Genomic DNA, 19,241 nt, shown 5'->3' on the forward strand with positions numbered 1-19,241 from the left:
CTACCAAGTAGAGATGATGACATGGAACAGCAGAGTTTAAAAACAGTCATTTAACAATCCAACACTTAGAGTATCCTACTGCTGGTTTATTTTCAGATTTGGAACCATCTTTTCTTATCTGACTAGTCCTTCTGGTTTCTAGGCATCCTGTTTTCTTATCATTTCCTCTTTGTACTGGCTTCTTGGCATTAATTTTGACTGGTCCAGTACAAACTGATGCCACGTGTGTGTGTGCTATCATGCTGAGAAGGCTGTATTTTCTGGGTTGGTACAGAGTTTTTGTATTGGACTTTCTTGATAATGCATATAATATCATGATAAGAAACAGACATATTATCAGGTTGCTCCTACCTTCTAGAGTACCGGACCTTTTAATGGGCAGGAAATGTATGTGTTGGTTATGGATTTGCCACTTACCTTAGTGGATTGATAATGCATCTCACAATATTTGCGCCAATATGGCAAGTCCTTTCCACCCACTGTCTGATCTGGTTTGGGCAAACTCCTTGGATTTTTCTGCCAAATGTATGTTCTAAGCTGGACTTGGTGCTCCTCTTTTCCTCTAACACAGGGGTGGGGAACCTGTGTGGCTTTCCAGATGTTGTTGGATGCCAACTCCCATCAGTCCCATCCAGCATAATCAGTGGTCAGGAATGATGGGATTTTGAATCCAACAACTTATGCAGGGACACAAGTTCTTCATCCCTGCCCTAACAATACAGTAGAAGCATTCCTCCCAAGTTGGCTGCATGCATCTCTAGACCTTCAACTTCTCTTACTATTCTCCTGCTGTGTTATTGCCAGAAGTACATATTTTTAATTCCATGCAGAGAAGTAGCTGGGTCAGCACTGGATCCCTTCACTTTTTCAGTTGATGAAAAGCCAGGCCTCTTATGTCATATGCAAACTAAATAGGGCTGCTGATAATGGCTTTATCAGTATCAGCCAGAGCTGTGGGCTTTAATCAATGTTCTTGGTAGATTAATCAACTAAAGCTGCAGTTGCAGTTGCAATTTGCAGTCTGATTAATTAGTAGAGCAAATATTGAAAGAGAGCCGCCATGCAGATGGTAGACATGCATTAGCTCCTCCTCCTCTATGGAATATATATGCTTTTCCTTCCAATTTATAGCAAGCAGTATATCTCTTTCCAATATATAAAATACATGGAGATTTTGCATTTCACACAACTGAAGCCAAGAGTACTCCTTCACTGTAGTTCCAATGATAGCTATGCCTTTGTACCCTTTAACTGAGAGCTATGCAAGATTCCTTCTTTATAGTTTATTAAACTTTTTATCAGTCAGCCCCTTCTATGGCAAGACACAGTGTGTTCGATGGTGGTGGTGGCAGCAGTTGTCATGACCTAAAAGGATTGGCTTGAGCCCATTAGGCAGCATGCATAATTATTTGCCATAAAGTACTGATGTTGGCAGATTCTTCCCTCCACTAAGTACCACAAGTGATTTGTGAGACGTGCTTCCTTCCCAAGGGCAGCTTATGTCCTGCAGGGAAGCTTGTTTTTAAATGTCAGCAGAATCGTTGGGGAAATGGCAGCAGCCAAGGAAAAGACTCTCTAGTTTGTCTTGTATCCTCTCAATGATCTGAGGTACAAGAAAATTTAATCCCAACCCAAGACATAATGGAGTGGCCTGACTGGTATAAGCAACTTAGATTGTAAGCTCCCTAGGGCAGAGACCTGTCATTTTTGCCTGTGCTGCTCTATGTAGTGCCAATGCACATTGACTGTGAGCTGCTCTGTCTGTCTGTCTATCATCAGTGTACATAGCACATAGCATATGTTGCGGAGTGCCATGTCTTCAGTCCTACTAAGTGCACTGTTTGACTCCCAGTCTCTGCCTTAGCTCAGTCAAGACTTTCTTTCCTGTATACTTTAGCCTGTATTATATAAAGCAGAACTGTGGTTCTGAGCCTCCAAGCCCTTAGAGATCTAAACTATTTTTAAGCTATGCCTATTCAAAATAAAAAATACTAGGGCCCTCCCTTCTCTTCCTGTCAGAAACCTCATCAGCATTTCCCTGGAATAAGTCCTGACATGCATTACCTATCCTTGCAGGTCCTTTAATTCTTGCCTTATAATTATAAGGCACCGTCTTTACCTATGGCAGTTCCCAAAGCTGCACTCCCTCCCAGACATGACTCCTTGCACTGGATTCAAAGCATCCCAACTATGCATCACGCTTCAGCCATCCTACCTCTCTCCCTTTCTTTCCAAACTGCAATTTCTGCCAGCCGCAGAGTCCAGGCTTTATTCAATCTTCTGGAAGTTTGATCACTCACATGGAGCTGGAGCTGAGCCAAAACGAACCAGAAATCTTTCCGCACCTCTTGTTGAAGCCGTTCTGTGCAGTGGTCTCCAAAATACTGCCTGGATTTCATTTTCAAATCTTCAGTATAGAAAAAGGACATCCAATCTGAAGATTTTAAAGTGAAATGTAGGCAGCAATTTGGAATTCACTGCATAGAACAGCATCAATGAGCAATGTTAAACATTTCCAGAGAAAATGTGTTCAGATAATTGCAGGTTTTAAGCACCAGGTATCATCTCTGGCTTTGGGCCAGGCACACCCAGCATCTGCACAGCAGCTCTGTTCATGCCAGCAAACAGCTGGATTACCATTGGCTCTAAAACATCCACTCTACTGATGGAGAGATGAAGAGCTCTTCCCATAGTGACAGGCTTCCCAGCAATCCATATTGCTCCTTGTGCTCACCAGAAATACAAGACTTTTGGGGGAAATGTATCATGTGCCTTTGCACTGTGTACTTGCCTGTCAGGTGCCTGGATTGTGGTAACTGGGAAGGGCTGGGAGGAGGGGAGGGGCTGAGTGGATGGGCTTGTTTTCAGGTTGAAGCAGGAAGAGCAGATTCTTGGCTTAAGGGTTGGGTGTGGTGGTTCTACAGATGTGTATTGGGTTGAATGAGGCATGCAGCTGAGATTATTTAAGTGTATAACTATGCTTGCAAGTCTAGAGTCTGTTGGAGCCACATAATAACCCAAAATCTTTAGACCTAAGCATTTTATTTTATTTTTTTCTTAATGTCACACATGTATCTCTCTCTCACACACCCCTACACAATTCCCGTCATCTGCATATATCAGAGCTCCCCTAACTGGGTTCCCCTAACACAGATGATCTGCTGTGGGGTCTTAGAACATTCTGAATTTTCAGGACAGAACTCACAGAGGTACAAGGTTTATGTGAGGGAACTGAATGGTTAGTTTTGTTGGAGGGACTCTGGCCATGAGTCACTTAACCTGAAGGGTTAATATGTTCCTGAGTAAGGTGGGAGGGGATCTCTGGGAGGTGGTTCTGCCTTTTCCTTGTCTCCTCCCTCTACTTGCCTATCTTCCTCCTCCTGCAAGGGATGCTGGCCTCAGCCACCTACCCTGAGATGTAAGTTCGTTGTATCTCCGGTAAAGCCTATTCCTAACCCACCACTCCAGCGTGTTTTGTCTACATCCTTGGCTACTGATGGGGTCTGATTCAGACTTCAAGTCTGACTGGTGAGAAAATTCACATAGGGCAGAAGGAACTCTCTCAAGTCTGTGTGTACTCTATGGTGCTATATGATTGCAGAAAAAAATACAGAATTTAGCATCCAGGTAAGACCAGCATCATGAGAACCTCACTTTTTTTAATGTTTGGTGGGGCATGGAGTGGAATGAAACTCCAGTTTCTAGTCTTTATTAATCTGAAGATGAGACTTTAAATTATATGGTGAAATTTCCAAAGCTACAGGAAGGTTGCAATGAAGCTTCAGAGGGTGAGTCTTCAGTGCCCTACATAGCTCATTGCCCCATTCCCATGTCTGCAGAATAAATTACACAAGCTAAGTAAAGGCATTAACACCTACATAATTCATATAGACAGCAGAATTCAGCTTCTGTGTGGCACAGGATTTGAAGTTCCTTGGCACTGGGCTCCATGATTCTGTGTAAGTGCAGAAATAGACATGACAGAGTATATTTTTGTGTAGCAGGCAGCTGAAATAGCAGGAGCCCCCAGGAAACAGGGGAGGGAAGGACAGGGAGTCCAGGCAGAGTACAGCAGCCAATGGACAGAGAAACCTAAGGGAAGAATAAGTTGAGAAAGCAAAAGCCTGATCAAAGGAAAGGCAGAAGAGATATGGAACCGAGGAAAGGAATTAACAGTGAGAAAGGTGTTCTGGGGAGAAAGCTCCTGTAGGGCCTAAGGAGAGGAAAGGCCATATGATGTTGGCAAGAGGAGTCTGTGGTTTGGGGAGGGGGTGCCTCGGGAGGCAGAGAGACTGGGTGGGAGTCATGGTGGCAAAAGGAAGATGGAACCCCAGGAGACTGGTGGCATGTGGGAGCTGAAGAGAAGGATTAAGGAGAAGGTGTAGCTGGTAATACCCCTCATGTGGGACCTAGGGACTGAGTGCTATGACCAGGAAGGGAATAGGCAGGCAAAGATGTTTTAGAGATTACTACAGGGAACTGTGGGCCAGAAAGCAATCTGAGCATCAGCTTACTACTACCAGGAGCTGGGAAAGCTTCTGTACCTTTAAAAGCGGAAATTCTAACCAGAACTTGAAAAGCCACACCTGGAACAAATTCTTATTTCAATCAAACTCTTAAAGATACAGAAAGCCTCTCAGGGCATGAACCTTCAAGCCTATAAAGAGGCAGCAAGCTCCAAGAGGCAGGAAGCTGAGTTTGAACTAACCAGCCAAACATTTGGTTGAACATTAAATTAAGGTTGCTACATCTAAGGTTGTCCAACTCAGAACTAGGGAGAGGAGATGCAAATACATATATTTAATTTCAGAGCCATTGAAAATCCATGTTTATCTGCTTATTTATATTGTGTTTATTTATATCCTCCAATCCTGTCCTGGGAACATCATTCCCTGGGATAGGAAGAAACGTGGTTAAATTCCAAATGGAGCATTCAGAGACCACAACAGACTATTATCCTTGAATGTTTACTTCTGTCTGAAGATGAATACTTAGGGGGCAGTTCTGGACAGAAAGCCTGGGGGATAATGCACAGCACAGATCCAGAACCCCTGCCCCAGGAAGGGTTATTCTGTGAGGGGCTCTTCTGTCACTGTACCCCAGGTCAGCCTTCCCCAAGCTCAGGGAGGGGATTCTGGGACCTGTAGTCCAATACATCTGGAGGGCGGCAGGCTGACCCAGGTGCACGCTAGTGTGGTGCGCTAGTCTCACAGCTTGTACCAATGCTTCCTTGGCACTGGGGGCTGGCCGGAGGGGGGCTTTCACCCGTGCCCGAGGCCGCTGGCATGTTGGCTCCCGGAGGAGAAGCAGGAAATGACCGGCAGGCGACTCGTTCTTTTCCTCGCGCTGTACAGCTCCGCCTCCCAGGGTCCCTCCCCCGAGTCAGCGCCGGAGCCCGGCGCTCCCGCGTGGGGACGCCCTGGGGGGATGCGGCTCCCACTAAGGCAGCCCCCGCCCCCGCCCCTCGTAGTGGTGCCAGTCGCTGAGCAAGCCTGAGCGTCGAGGCTGCTGACGGGGAACGAAGCCGCTACCCGTTGAGGGGCTCGAGTTGGGAAACGGGTCGTCAGCACCGCGGGCAACGCTAGGTGGGGCGCGTGCCCCCGGCTCCGGCTCCTCAGAGACCCGGGTTTTCAGCACTAAGGACAGCGGCGAACCCTCTGCGCTCATCCGTCGTCGCGCTCCGCCGCCGCGGACGCCGCCCCAGCGCAGCGCGTTAGACCTCCGCTCTCCCTGCGCTTCCTCCGCCTGCAGCACCAGGGACAGCGCCCCGGGGTCGGCTCCCTGGGAAGCCCGGCGTCTTCATCCCCGAGCAGCTCTAGTCTCCGCACCGGTCCCTCTCCCGGCGCACGAGCAGCGTGGATCCACCACGCCGACACACAACATGGCAACCGAGGTGAGCAGCGCGGGGAGCGGAGCAGAACGCGCGCGGGGCACAAGGGGCTGCGACGGCTCTGTCGAGTCATGGCAGCCGCCGGGCGGAATGTGCCTGGCTTGTCTGCCTTCCTTCTGCCTGACGCGGCAGGAGCCGCCAGATCAGGCGCTCCCGATCCCTAGCTAGCTAGCGTTGGCTGCTGCGCTCCAGCAGCACCACATCGCCTGGTTTGTTCTGCTGCAGGCCCGATGGGTCTCCTGTGCCTCAGACTTTAGCGTCGGCACCGGCTGAAGCAGCCTTCCCCAACCTGGCGCCCCCCAGATGTGTTGGACTACAACGTCCATCACCCGCGGCCAGCACAGTGTGCTGGGAGTTGTAGTCCAACACATCTAGAGGGCACCAGTTTGGGGAAGGCTGGGCTAAAGGAAGGCAGTGCTGAGAAAACCCGGTAAGAACGCCATCGCTCCCTCCCAAGCCATCCTCTAGTGTGGCTTTGCCACACTAGTGATGCTCTGCAATCCCCGGGGGCAGAAAACAAAGCAGGGTTTTGTGAATAGAGGGACGTACCTTGCTGTGCTCCGCAGTGAGTTAGCATATTTCCCTGAACACAAGGAACACATGGCATTACCTGCCAGGGACAGAGAAGGAGCAGGTAGAAGGTGGTCACAGGGCAGAGGAAGCGCCATCCCTTATGCCTTCCCAGATTGTGCTTTGCATGTGGCTCTGGAGCTGGAGGACCGAGGGCTGGGAAAGGAAGAGAAGAAGAGGAGGTACCTGTGGCATAACACTCCAGTTTAAATCTGGGTTCCACTCTCCAGGTTGCTGAATTATGTGATCATCAGCACACCCCCTCACACACAAATCCATTCATTGCTCCATGTGGGCTCAAAGCGGTGGGGGAGGGGAGGGGAGGGGAGGGGGGAGTAGCTCTTTCTACAAAGGTGCTATATCCTATATCCAAGAGTCCTCTTAGGTCAGCTCCTGCATCTCACCCCCATCCTTCAATGCTGTCATCACAACCTGTGCCAACCTAGTGGTAGCTGGGGAGGGCTCCCCCCCCCCAAGATGCCCTTTGCCATTTTTGGCATGCTGGTACCAATGCTAGATGTAGCCCCGATGCAGGTGAGGTGAAAGAGGGCTGAGCCAGAGTGGAAACAGCTGAGGGTTTTCTTGTTACTAGGGAAAGGGTGGCAGGTTCTGAATAGGGGAGTGCAGGGGAGCAGGCTGCTAATGCCACACAGCAAGACAGACATGCACAGCCAGAGCACCTAAACACATGGTGCCTGCTGAATCCTCCTCCTGCACACACATGCAGGCACTTTGTCCTTTGCATTGGTTTCTAGGCAGAGGTCTTGTAACCTAATCCCCCCTACTAAAGACACCCATTTCTATCATTTCCCAGCAGCAGATCTTCAGGTTTTGACCTCAGTTGGCTTGCATCTAAGCTAGGTTTGCACATGCTCAAATTAAATAAGCATTGAGCCCAACTCCTATTGAGAATAACCAGAGATGCACTGAAATCAAGGCATAAAGCAATTACTAACTTTACCAGCATCTAGGATGTTTTATTAAACTGCTCAAGGCATGCATAGGAAATATAATCAGGTCAAAAGCTGAGAAGTGTTTTGTCTGGAGTCCTTCAAGGAAATAGTGAGTAAGGAGGAGGAAGTGAATTCTCCCTCTGCATAGAAACAACAACAACAAACAACCCTGCATTTGGGGGAAGGGATATAATATATGTAATTTCTGCCTCTGAATAAAGCCAGCATCTGACTGTGAATTGTCAGGATGACAGATTATCCTACACTTACTCCCTGCACATCTTGAGATATACCTTTGAAGCTTTGGAACTAGGTGGACAGAATTCCTGGACTGTATATGTTGGGCAGCTACAGAAGTTTAGGAACCTGCAGTTTCTCATTAGAAGGGAGTAGACATGAGTAGACCTCAGAGTAGACATCTGAGTAGACATGTATAGGATTGTGATCTTTCTTTCTTTCTTTCTTTCTTTCTTTCTTTCTTTCTTTCTTACTGTTATTCCAGTGTTTTGGTGAAGACATGACCTTCAGTATGATCTTTAATGTTTTGGGGCTGACCTGGTTTAACTCTTATTGACTCTTTTTCAGTAGGTTGGTGAGCATATTTTTGAGAGCAGAGATGGATGCATAAATAGACAGAAATTTGGCTCTTTAAAAACACGCACACCATTATTTAGTTTTTGTCCAAAGTAAAGTATCCAGCAATAGCTTAATTTCCATAGCATATTTCCCTAGCCACGTCCTCATTCAACATATTAAATTATAAGTGATTGGCAAATGAATGTCCTAGAATGTAAGATAATTAAGATACAAAAACACATCTCAACAATAGTATAGCTTCTCCATGCACTACTATGTAATCTCTCAAAAATTATTCCCCACAAAATAGTCTTAATAGATTGTTGGCCATTGGCTGAGGTTGATGGGAGTTGTAGTTCAATACATCTGGAGAGCACCACGTTGGGGAAGGCTACATTACAGCTGATTTATTATGCCACCTGATATGGTTAGGGCAGAGGCCAGCGTACCAGAACCATATCTAATGCTCCAGCTATTGAGGTACATGCTTATTGAACATGTACTTCAATAGCTGTGTTTCATTTACACAGAAAACAAACAAATCCCAAACTTCACTTTGGGCAGTAGAGTAAGGGCAGGGGAGAAATTCACTTCAGAATTGCAAGATTAAATTCAGCTACAAGCTGGCAGCTTATGAAAGCATGTTAATGTATTCACATTCCCATCCGGGGAAGGTGGGGACCACTCAGAGCTTTTGAAGAAAAGTTGATAATGGGTTAGCCTCAGGAATCATATAGGCCTTTGCTCCCTAAAATTATGTGACAGACATCTGCAGTGTTTATGGAGGATCCTGCTCTGGGACTGGAGTTTTTGGCTCTACATTAAATAAGAAAGACAGATGCAAGACTGGTCTTTGTATCAGCCCAAGGCTTCGTCTTTATATGATTCTCTCCTGGTCTCACCTTTGATTTGCATACTTGGCTGGGATTCAAACTGGAAGTGGTATGAGCCTGTATTTTCTGCTCAGAATTGCCTGGTCCCTGGGGGCAGAAAAAGAGTTTCAAGAGAATTGCCTTTATGGGAAATTCTGGGAGAATCTTCCCTGGTTCTGCTAGCTGCACATATGGATTTTGTTAAATTCATGGATTGTCAGGTGTCTTTTGTTCCATGGTCCATTAATTGACAGAATTGGATTTTTCTCAATTTCCCGAACTTGCATTCATATTGGAAAATATGCATTTGCATGAATGCACAAATCCTCCCCCCTCACCATTTTCATGCTTTAGTCTATGGGGGGAAATGTGCATTTTCAGTTGGTATTTTTTTCTGGTATTTTTTGCATTTTGTACCACTAAATGTGTGTACAATTCCTGAAAGTAAAAAGCAAAACAAAAAAAGCAAACCTGGTCTGCAAATCTGCAGAATCCGTGCAGCTTGAAAAAAGCCAGTCTGCTGTGGAATCCACAGGTCAGATTCACAGAAATCCAAACTCATTTGAATCCATTGTGGGTTTCTTCAATGTCCCTAGCTGGGAAGACCCTTCAATAGAGATAGTTTGGTGATCTTTTCTATAAGTCACTGGCAGCCCCACTCCTTGTAGCTCTATAGCCCCAGAGTTTCAAGTTTTCACTTAAACCACTGGATCCCCCCACCCCCCGCCCAGCCTGCTGTTCACAATGCAAGGAAAGTTAGAGTTAAAGAACTGTAGGTGACCAACTACTGCAGTAGGACTGACCAATGTTCTGAACTGCAATTTCATAGAAGGTATTATTATATCTTCTGTGCAGGACTGCAATAGTTAATTAATTTATCATTTAGTTTAATCTTGTTATGTACTTTCCAGTCAACTAAAATTAATTGGGCAAGTAAAAAATGCAAGTAGATACAAATTGACCTGCTCTGCTGCAAATACCTACAAAAACTGCAGGTGGCAGGTGCCAAACTGGAAAAGGCCCTGCCCCTTGCTCACACAGCAAGGAATGCATCTCCTAAGATGGTGCCTGCTGTAACATGTGACACATCATTTAAAAACTATGACAGTTTCCACCCCCCATCGCAACAATTATTTTTATTCATATGCAAGTTAGGGCAGCCTTCCCCAACCCTCCAGATGTGTTGCACTAGAACTCCTACCATCTGCAGCCATAATAGGGATAAATGCCAAGTTCTGCACCTAGGAAAAAGAAACCAAAGGCACAGTTACAAGATGGGGATACATGGCTCAACCACACTACAAGCGAGAAGGATCTTGGAATTGTTGTCGATCACAAGCTGAATATGAGCCAACAATATGATGTGGCTGCAAAAACGGCAAATGCTCTTTTGGGCTGCATTAATAGAAGCATAGCTTCCAAATCCCGGGAAGTACTAGTTCCCCTCTACTCAGCACTGGTTAGGCCTCATCTGGAGTCCTGTGTCCAGTTCTGGGCACCACACTTTAAGAAGGATGCAGCCATCTGTCAGGGATGCTCTGACCTCAACTCCTGCATTGAGCAAGGGGTTGGACTCAATGGCCTTGTAGGCCCCTTCCAACCCCACTGTTCTATGATTCTATGTCGTTGGATCACTTAAACATTCCTGCAGATACTGTTCACAGAGAAATGGCTCCCGTGTGACTTGGAGAATATCTAAAGGACACTTTAAGTGCTTGATTAATTGGTTCAAATGTATGGGATTGATTGGGCAAGATGTATTTAATGGGGTGACAGCCCTACTCTTCAGTGATGCTCTCTGTGGTGGCAGCAGTCCCTTTTTGTGCTGTTTATTACAGTGTCTTCTACTACATGTGTCCACTTGCACGTCTGTATTTTCCCTCTTAGAAAAAAGGCAAATATCAGTGAGACAATTGTTGTAGAGCATCACTAGATGAAATTGTTGTGACTAGGGGAGAATTAACAGGCATATCTTAATGAAAAACAGAATAGGAGGACACAGTGAAGCACATGGCGATACATGCACAAAGAAAAGTATGCGCTCTTTGATCAGCAAGAGCCAGGACACAGTGTGAGCTTCCTCCTAGCAGATGTTTTGCCCATCGCAACTACCTGCCTCCCTCTTTTCCCCCCAGGTCCACAATCTCCAAGAACTACGGCGCAGTGCTTCATTGGCCACCAAGGTCTTTGTCCAGCGGGATTACAGTGATGGGACCATCTGTCAGTTCCAGACCAAATTTCCCCCTGAACTGGACAGTCGGGTACAGTTAGCTATCTCCTAGGGTTGTCATGGCTCACACTTTGACAGGCATAGGAAATGAAAAGTCCTTATGTTAGACCTGAGTGTTTTAGGGATGATGGGAGTTGTAGTTCAACAGACCTGGAGGGTGCATGGGGATGATGGAGGTTGTACTTTGACACATCTGGAGGGTGGCAGGTTGGGAAGGCTGATATAGATATTTGGAAACCTACATTTTACAGAGAGGTTTGCTATCTGCTTACAGACTTGTACCTTGTCTCCTTCTGGAATTGCTGCTAAATTGTCAGTGGTTTTAATCCCATGTAAAATACACACCAGGTAGACCATTCCTCTCAGCGGCATGCATGCAAACATTCACGTGAATGTCACTTCACAGCATACCTGCTCTTGCTCTGAGTCTCCCTTCTCCATGCTAATGTTCCTTTTCTGCCCTTTTGCATTTGGGTGAAACGGGGAGGACAAGAGCCATAAAAAGGCTGTCTGCACATAGCTCTTATTTTGCTCTTCCACTCTTCTCTCCCTGTCAAAGATTGAGCGCCAACTTTTCGAGGAGACAGTGAAGACCCTCAACAACTTCTATGCGGAGGCTGAGAAAATTGGGGGCAGCTCCTATCTGGAGGGGTGTCTGGCTTGTGCCACAGCCTACTTCATCTTCCTTTGCATGGAGACCCACTATGAGAAGGTTTGGAGGGCTCAATGGAACAAAGAGAACCATCGATATTATGGGTGTTATAACATCCTGACGACCCAGTATGCAGCATGTATAGTAGATGAACCAATATAATCAGAGCAACTATGTATTTGGTTATAGAACTATTGAGGGAAAGAAACTATGTATTGTGGTGCACTAAGTGACAAACTAGACAAGATGCAGGAGAGCCATGATTACCTCTCCCAAAGTTTCTGCTCTTTTTCCCCTTCAAAGCAGTTCTGTTTCTGAGCAAATTAAATTGGGACCACTTGCTGGAGAGGGTATTTTTTGAGTCCTTTCTGCCATGCTGTTTCCTTGTTCTAACTCCAGCACTCTTAAGCTGTTATTAGCCCCATTGGGGGAATCATATGGATGCCTGCATGTTTTCACCAGTGGGGAAAACAGCAGGGAGGCAGGGGCAGTGGTGCAGCTAGGGCTGGACCTTGGGGGCAAAGTCCAGGGCCTGGTAACCCTGGGGGGAATGGCCTCCCAGAGCAGCAGTTGATGGGAGCAGTGGCAAACCTGCTTAGCGTGAGCATCTGAGCTGGGATGGGCATGCCAGGACCCAGTGGGGCTGAGGCTGCTCACCCCAGCATCTTTTCCCCCTTCTCATTTTTGAAGCCATGTTATAGTTAGGGGGCCAGCTGGCCAAGCATATCCAGTTGCATATGTTATTATTTTCACTTTAAATCTATATTACTCTTTTCTACAAAAAATTATGCTCATTCCAAAGGAAAAGTGTTTAGCGTCGGAGCACCAGAAACAGATGCCATTTTATTCCTTTAGTCACAGTGGTATTAGGATGTCAGTGAGTTTAAAATGTAAAAGTGCACATGCTCAGAGTATTTCTTTGTGTGTGTGTGGGGGGTAAGGGTTGGCAAACAGGTTTTTTCTCTTTAAGGTATCAGGAATGTAGAAGCTGATGTAAAGCATGGAATGGCAGGGGGCAGAAAGAGAGAAGAGAAGCGTTAGTTCTGTGCTAATACAAAATGGCTGTCTAAAGAGGCTTTCATAAGACCATTAAGTCCAGGGTCTAAAGTTACCTAGCTCCACCACTGGCTGAGGGTTTAGATCTGGGAAATGCAACCGAGGAAAGAATTCCCCCATGACATGGTTCAATCCAGCCCCACTGCTTTTTAAAGAAAAGGAATGCAGATGCAGTCACAGATTTCCTGCTTCTCAACATGCTTGGCACTCACTCTTTGATCTGTGCTTGTTACCCCAGTATAGAGCACAGACCCCTTTAGAGCACAACCCTCTTAATGTGGTAGTGGCTTCAGGGTTATTATGGTGAAAGGTACATACAACAGATACATACTAAGTACATATGGGGTTGGATCCAGATTTAAGCTGGATCAACTGCACTGGTGGAAGTGGACTTCCCCACCCCACCTTCCCACGGCAGCCCCACCAGTCCCGTGAAAAGCTACACACAGAGAAAGTAGACCCCACTGCATGGGGGAAGCTCTGGGGGGTGCCCCCAAAATTGGGCAGAGGGATCTTCCATGAACGGAACCCTTCCTCTTGTGGAAAGCAGATCCTGGACCCAACCCATAGTATCTGAGGTTTCTGTCTCTATGATACCTGTCTAGGAAGCTACCTATAAACAGCCATGCAAAAGGGATGAACAAGCAAGCACCCCTGCCTTACTAAGGCCTTTGGGAATCCTCAAGGTTATCTTGGTGCTAAACTGAACAGGACACGACCCATAGAGTAATCATCTGTGCATAATGGCAGGCAGCAGCCCTTGAATGCTATTCTCTCGTTTGGTTAGGAGATTAGGATTCTTTTCTTGTGAAGTGTTAACTTTGCTGCTGCCAACACAAGCTGCACAACTTCTTGCTTTTGCAACAGCAGAATCAATAGGATGGCAACAGATTTATCTTGTAGCCAAACAGGTGGTAACCTGAGAATTCCATTCTGCTCTAGACCTTGATTTTATTAGCCTGTCTTCTGAACTGGAGATGCCTTTGGTACAATCAGGCTAGAGGCATATTTGACCATTTTTTTCACCAAAACAATTGTTGGTTGGGGGAAAGGGGGCAGGGCCAGAGGGCAGGGGTGTGGCCATCTGGGGCCCCCTGAAGAGCTGGATTGGGACCCCAGGAGGGCTGAATGTGGTCCCTGGGCTGGGGTTCTGCTCCCCTGCGCTAAGGTGAGAATCAGAGGCAATATGCTCAATGTAGGAGCACAGTTAGGCAATAGGATGAGTTGCCCTGGGAAACTGGGGATATGCAAGACATGGCAGAATGGTTTTCAGCCAGAGATTGCTGACCTGAAATGAGGAATGAGGTTGCTCAGTCAACACTCATTTCTGTTATTGAAGAGGGTGGAACGCTTTCCGGTTTCATGAAACACTCCTTTCTGAAAGTAGGTGAACTATTCCCAAGATAACCTAGGAGGCTCTAATTAAAGTGATCTTATTCCCTCCTTTGTGTCTCTCATTCTCCGGGGTCACTTACTGGGGTGGGGCATCATCTTTGCCAAGTAGTCGCTGAATGGTTGTGTCTAATTATCTCCCCAGGTTCTGAAGAAGATCTCCAAGTACATCCAGGAGCAGAATGAGAAGATCTATGCTCCACGAGGGCTATTGCTGACAGACCCAGTGGAACGGGGCATGCGGGTTGTATCCTTCCTGACTGATGCTCAAGACATGATCTCACAAAACTAGCTCTTATTCATGGGACAGCCCCTTGCAATCACACACTTGTCACTTCCTGCACCCCAGTTGAAATTCTCTGTTCCAAATTCGCCATTCAAGCTCAAAGAGAGAAGAAGCAATGGTGGAAACATGGTGGAATGTTTAGTTATTTATTTTACAGTATTTGTAAAATATAGTAAGAACCACACTGGTTCTCAAAGCGGTTGACAATATGGCAGATGTTATTGTCTGCACAACAACGGATCTGGAATGCCAGATGCTGCTGATGGTATCATGCAATAATTCCAGGTGGCTCCTAGCTCTGCTCCCCTGAAAAGTGGTGGCAGAAATTCTTCACGGTCCTCTCCTGGCCCAGCATGTGTTCCTGTTGCCATGCAGCGGCTGCCACTGCTGCTCTGGGCAAATGGGATCAATGGATCCCAGTCTTCCCATCCTCTTCCACCACACGGCCCTTCAGGGGAGCAGAGCCACAAGCCAGAGCAGTTGGACATCATCCAAGGTGAGGAAACTGACCCCCCTGGAGGCTGAAAACATCTGGCTGCTAAGCATAACCCTGGCAGCCTATTGCGGGGTGGATGGGTAGTTTCCTGTGGCCACGGCTGAGAACCTGGTGAGGCAGCAACACCAGCAAGAAGACTGGGCAGAGGACTTTACACAGCAGTGTCTCTAACAGCCACTGCCCCAGAGTGTTCTGACTCTGGGGGTGTTTTCCCCCAGCTCACGAGGTGCTCCTGCTGGCACTACTTACTGTTTTCCTAACTCATCAGCAAAATGTGTCTCCATCTTCAAAAACCCAAACATGGCAGGGATTATAAGGGAGAGTTAGAAATAATATAGGAAATCTCATAATGCCTGCGCACATGGAGTTCCTGAACTACTGAGCAGCAAGGTGTGCACTGATGTGGGTGCATTAAAGGGGGGGCGGCTGTGAGTGAATTGGGGAGGGGTGCAGGGTTACCCCTCGCTCATTCCCTGTGTCCTTAGCTTCTTGCCTGCAGATTGAGATCTCCATCTACGAGGATCGTTGCAGCAGTTCCAGCTCAGGCAGCTCTAGCAGCACCAGCAGCAGTGCTGGGGGTGGGGCTGGGGGGGCTGGGGGCCGGTGACTGGCACAGAGTCCCGGCAGGGACTTGTACTGCCGGGATGACGGCGTCTCCGAGATCCGCAGGCTGCGCTATCAGAGCACCCGCTTCTGAGCTCCCCCGGGGGGGTTGGGATGCCAGCGGGGAGTGTTGCGACACCCCTGGGGTTTGCAACAACCAGCAAGGGGCACGTTGTTCTCGGGGGATGCGCAACCTCGGCCTGAGTGGACCTTGCTCCCAAAGGAGAGAGACCACTCTCTGTGGCTGAGGCCTTGAGACCCTGGGGCACTGACACTTCCTGCGGGCTCCTGGGGACACCTCCCTCCCAGATGCCCAGATGCGTAATTGCTTAAGCTTTGTCCTCCAGAGCTATAGGTGCATCATCTGATTGACCACACCCTCCTCGCTAATGGTCGAATGACCGGCTGAGAAAGATCACCCCAGCATGGGAATGTGGGATGGGGAGGGCTGAGAGGAGTGGTGTGTTTGGGACCCTGTTACAATCCTTTCCCTGAGCACCACCGTTCAATTCCCTCCTGAGTTTGCAGCTGACGTGCATTCCCAGCTCCCATCTTTGCCTGCTGCTCTGCATGCCACACTCTCTGGGTACTTGGGGCATGCGATGTGCTTAGAACATCCCATGTCCAGAGTGCTATCTGGGGGGGCGTGCTTCTTGCAGGGGCCTGCACCCTCTCCTATACCTACAGCGTGGGTGCCTGTCCCAGCAAAGGCACACCGTCTTGCATATGCCAGGATGGTTTCTGTGCTTGGGCACACCAAAGGACTTGCCCTATGCTCTGGATCCTTTCAGGGCATCAGGAGGGCAGGGGACGCCTATGGGGCCAAAAGGGAGTGGGGTGTGGGTGGGCACTATGTTGGCTCCTTTTGTGGGACAGTAGTATGGATACAGGCATGACCCAAGGTTTTGGTGCCTGAGGCAAAGGGCAAGGTAGCACCCCCTCCTGCTCCATGTACAAAAGCCAACTGGACGGGCAGGTGCATCTATCTTCAACACTCATGGTGGGACAGCATCCTCCACTGCACCTGAAGGCAGCAGGCTGACTTAGGAGGTGCAGAGCAGACCGCATGGCATGCAGATCTCTCTTCCAAGACCTTGCTGTCACCTCCCAACATCTGCTGCCTGAAGTGACTGCTGCACTCTGCCTAACGGTAGGGCTGGCCCTGCATGGATATTGCTGGGGACTGATAATCCTTCCAAATTTGGAAGACCGCACTACACCCATTCTGACCAATTCCAACAGGTTTCAGTGCATTCTAGGATCATGGAGGAGAGTATGAGGGGATGGGAGATGTTGGCAGTGCTTTGTGGGAGGGGGCTCTGGCTCATTATTTGCTCAGCCCAGTCCAGCCTGAGAAGCCTCTTTTGGAGATGTGTGTAAATATCTAATATAGTCCTAGCTACCAAAGCTCCGCCCCACCTTTGCAACATTTTTTGGCAAACAGGATGAAAGGAGGATGTAACTCCAAGGTGGGCATGGTAGGGTTTTGTTTTACCTTGCAACCCTCCCCCTTCCCCCTCCCTAACACACACTTGTGTTCTGCAGCATCGCCTTGTCACACTTGCATGTACAGGTTGTTTCCTTGCTGCATGTTCCCTCCTCCTGTAAATAGCTACCTGGGACCCATGTACCTTTGAGACCCTCTGAATTCTGGTGCTTCAGTGCCACTTCTCTGAATCCCCCAGTGCCACAAGATGGGAAGGTATGGGCAGAATACTGTACTGGGTTGCCCAATAAACAGGTATATCCAGATCATGAATGACCAGTGGTATAGTGCTAAATTTTGAAATGCAGGTTCTCGTCATGACAGTCCCTATAGCCACACCCCCAAGGACAGTCCAAAAATGCAGGCAACTGTGTTGATCCATATCAACAAAGCCATTCTAGCAGTTTTCATTTCCACCAGGAGCAAGTATTTTGTAAAGCTAATGGGTCTTAATTGCCCATTCAAGACCAACCCATCCCCAAATACTTTGCATTAGAACAAGGAACAATATATTACTACTGGGAAAATTCATTCCACCATCCCCCCACCCCCCTACTATGCAGATTGCAGCTTAGCTCAGAGGGGACAGGAAAGCCCAAAGTGGGTGGCAGACAATGTCACCATCCCTGCTAATCAAAAAAGTGCTGGTCCTGTATCCCTGTGAGCCCTGGTTCCACTACACCATTGTGGGTGATGCCTACCACCACTTCTAACAAAGGAGAGTAGCTCCTTCAGTGCTTCCAACTTCTCACACACTGCACAAAGGTAGACTATTTTTTCTTTTTTTGCTGAGGTCCTCCAAGAAAAAAATTGGCCGTAGCCATCTGGGGAAGGGAAGACTTGTGGAGGGCAGACACCAGGACATGATTAAGATGGGAAACTGATCTGAACGGAGGACGAGCACGGCTGTGTCTCAGCTACTTCAAACATCTTGATTTCAGAATGGGACTTACCTGTTTCTGATAGTGGGAAGGGATTTAGAGAGTGAACAGACCCTGTTTTGTGCCATGGGGGGGGGTGAGGGGATGGGAGACCTGCAGGGGCCATGACAGATGCATAGAGGGTAGGCCAGTGCGAACCTGGGAGGGCTTTCCCCTGTGCCCAGATGCCTTGAGCAGCTGCTCCCCATGCCCCATGTTGGATGCCACCTCTGCCGCATGAATCTGGCCATGATTGTACCTCTCTGTCTCTACCTGGAAGCCTCTGACAATAAATGGCAAGCGAGAATCTACCAACGTTGTTTTCGTCTGGTTTGTTCTCTTCATAAACAGTAGGCCTAACTCCCACATATGTATTTCATTCACAGCTACATTGCATCATGGGTTTTGTAGTGTTAAGGGCTACATAAACTATTAACGGCAAGAGTTCCCATTAGTTATATTGGTATAATGCTGAATCCACTTCATGGATGGGCATGCAGTAAATCTGAAAGTCGGCTTATAGTTTCAGAAAACAATTCTGATGTATTGGTATCTTCATTTATATCTAAACTCCAGAGCCTCCAGTAGTTGCATGTGCAGTTGAGATATAAATTGTACCTTTACATTTCAGAGAAATGTGACCTGGTGATAACACTGCTCTTGAAACAAATAGTACAGATGCCTGAAGCATGACTTCATCAGAGATTGCACTGGCCTGCTCTGTAGATCCTGCTGTTTGGTTTAAAGACTGTAATGCAGTTAATGTTCAAGTGACCTGCTGCCTGGGTTGGTTGTTCTCATATGTAGGTATGCAGGCAATTGCCCCAAGCTAGCAAAAGTGGGTCATCTGCAGACACAGGCCTGGTTTGCACATAGCAACAACCCAGAGTATGGGTCGAGTATGGGTTGTTGTTGAATTGTGGATTGTTGTTGAATTGTGGGGTGTCGTTATGTGCGAACCCTGCACCATGGTTTAACTATGGGTTGTTAACCATGAACAACCCAGGAAGAGAACCCATGGTTTGTTGTTGGGTTGTGAACTCTGGACTGTTCATGGTTAACAACCCAACCATAGTGCATGTTTGCATGTAACAACAACTCACGATTCAATGACAACCTATACTCAACCCATACTCTGGGTTGTCATTACGTGTGAACCAGGTCACAGGCTTCCACATGGAAATAGCCTTGCTGATGTGACCTCCTCCACACACACAGAAGTGTGCTGACTAGGGTAAAATGTCCTGAATCCTACTCTG

General features: G+C 47.5%; 1 protein-coding gene across 3 annotated transcripts in view; it reads left to right on the forward strand.

Annotated features, from left to right (window-relative positions):
- The window catches only part of GOLGA7B (golgin A7 family member B), a 38,113-nt gene extending 19,818 nt beyond the window's left edge, over positions 1-18,295 (forward strand). Inside the window, exons 2-6 of one of the 3 annotated variants that reach the window (XM_084846627.1) lie at positions 5,752-5,893; positions 10,997-11,122; positions 11,651-11,803; positions 14,337-14,438; positions 15,473-18,288. In XM_084846627.1, the coding sequence (XP_084702753.1) occupies positions 5,882-5,893; positions 10,997-11,122; positions 11,651-11,803; positions 14,337-14,438; positions 15,473-15,580 (501 nt within the window). In that variant the 5' untranslated portion in view covers positions 5,752-5,881 and the 3' untranslated portion in view covers positions 15,581-18,288. Of the gene's footprint in view, positions 1-5,751; positions 5,894-10,996; positions 11,123-11,650; positions 11,804-14,336; positions 14,439-15,472 lie in introns of all 3 variants that reach the window. The other 2 variants (XM_084846626.1, XM_084846628.1) reach the window with 2 other exon arrangements.
- Positions 18,296-19,241: the final 946 nt, after the last annotated feature.

The sequence above is a fragment of the Heloderma suspectum genome, chromosome 3 (genome assembly GCF_057233095.1).
Source record: "Heloderma suspectum isolate Gila_16-S chromosome 3, 16-S_ref, whole genome shotgun sequence".
NCBI lineage: Eukaryota > Metazoa > Chordata > Lepidosauria > Squamata > Helodermatidae > Heloderma > Heloderma suspectum.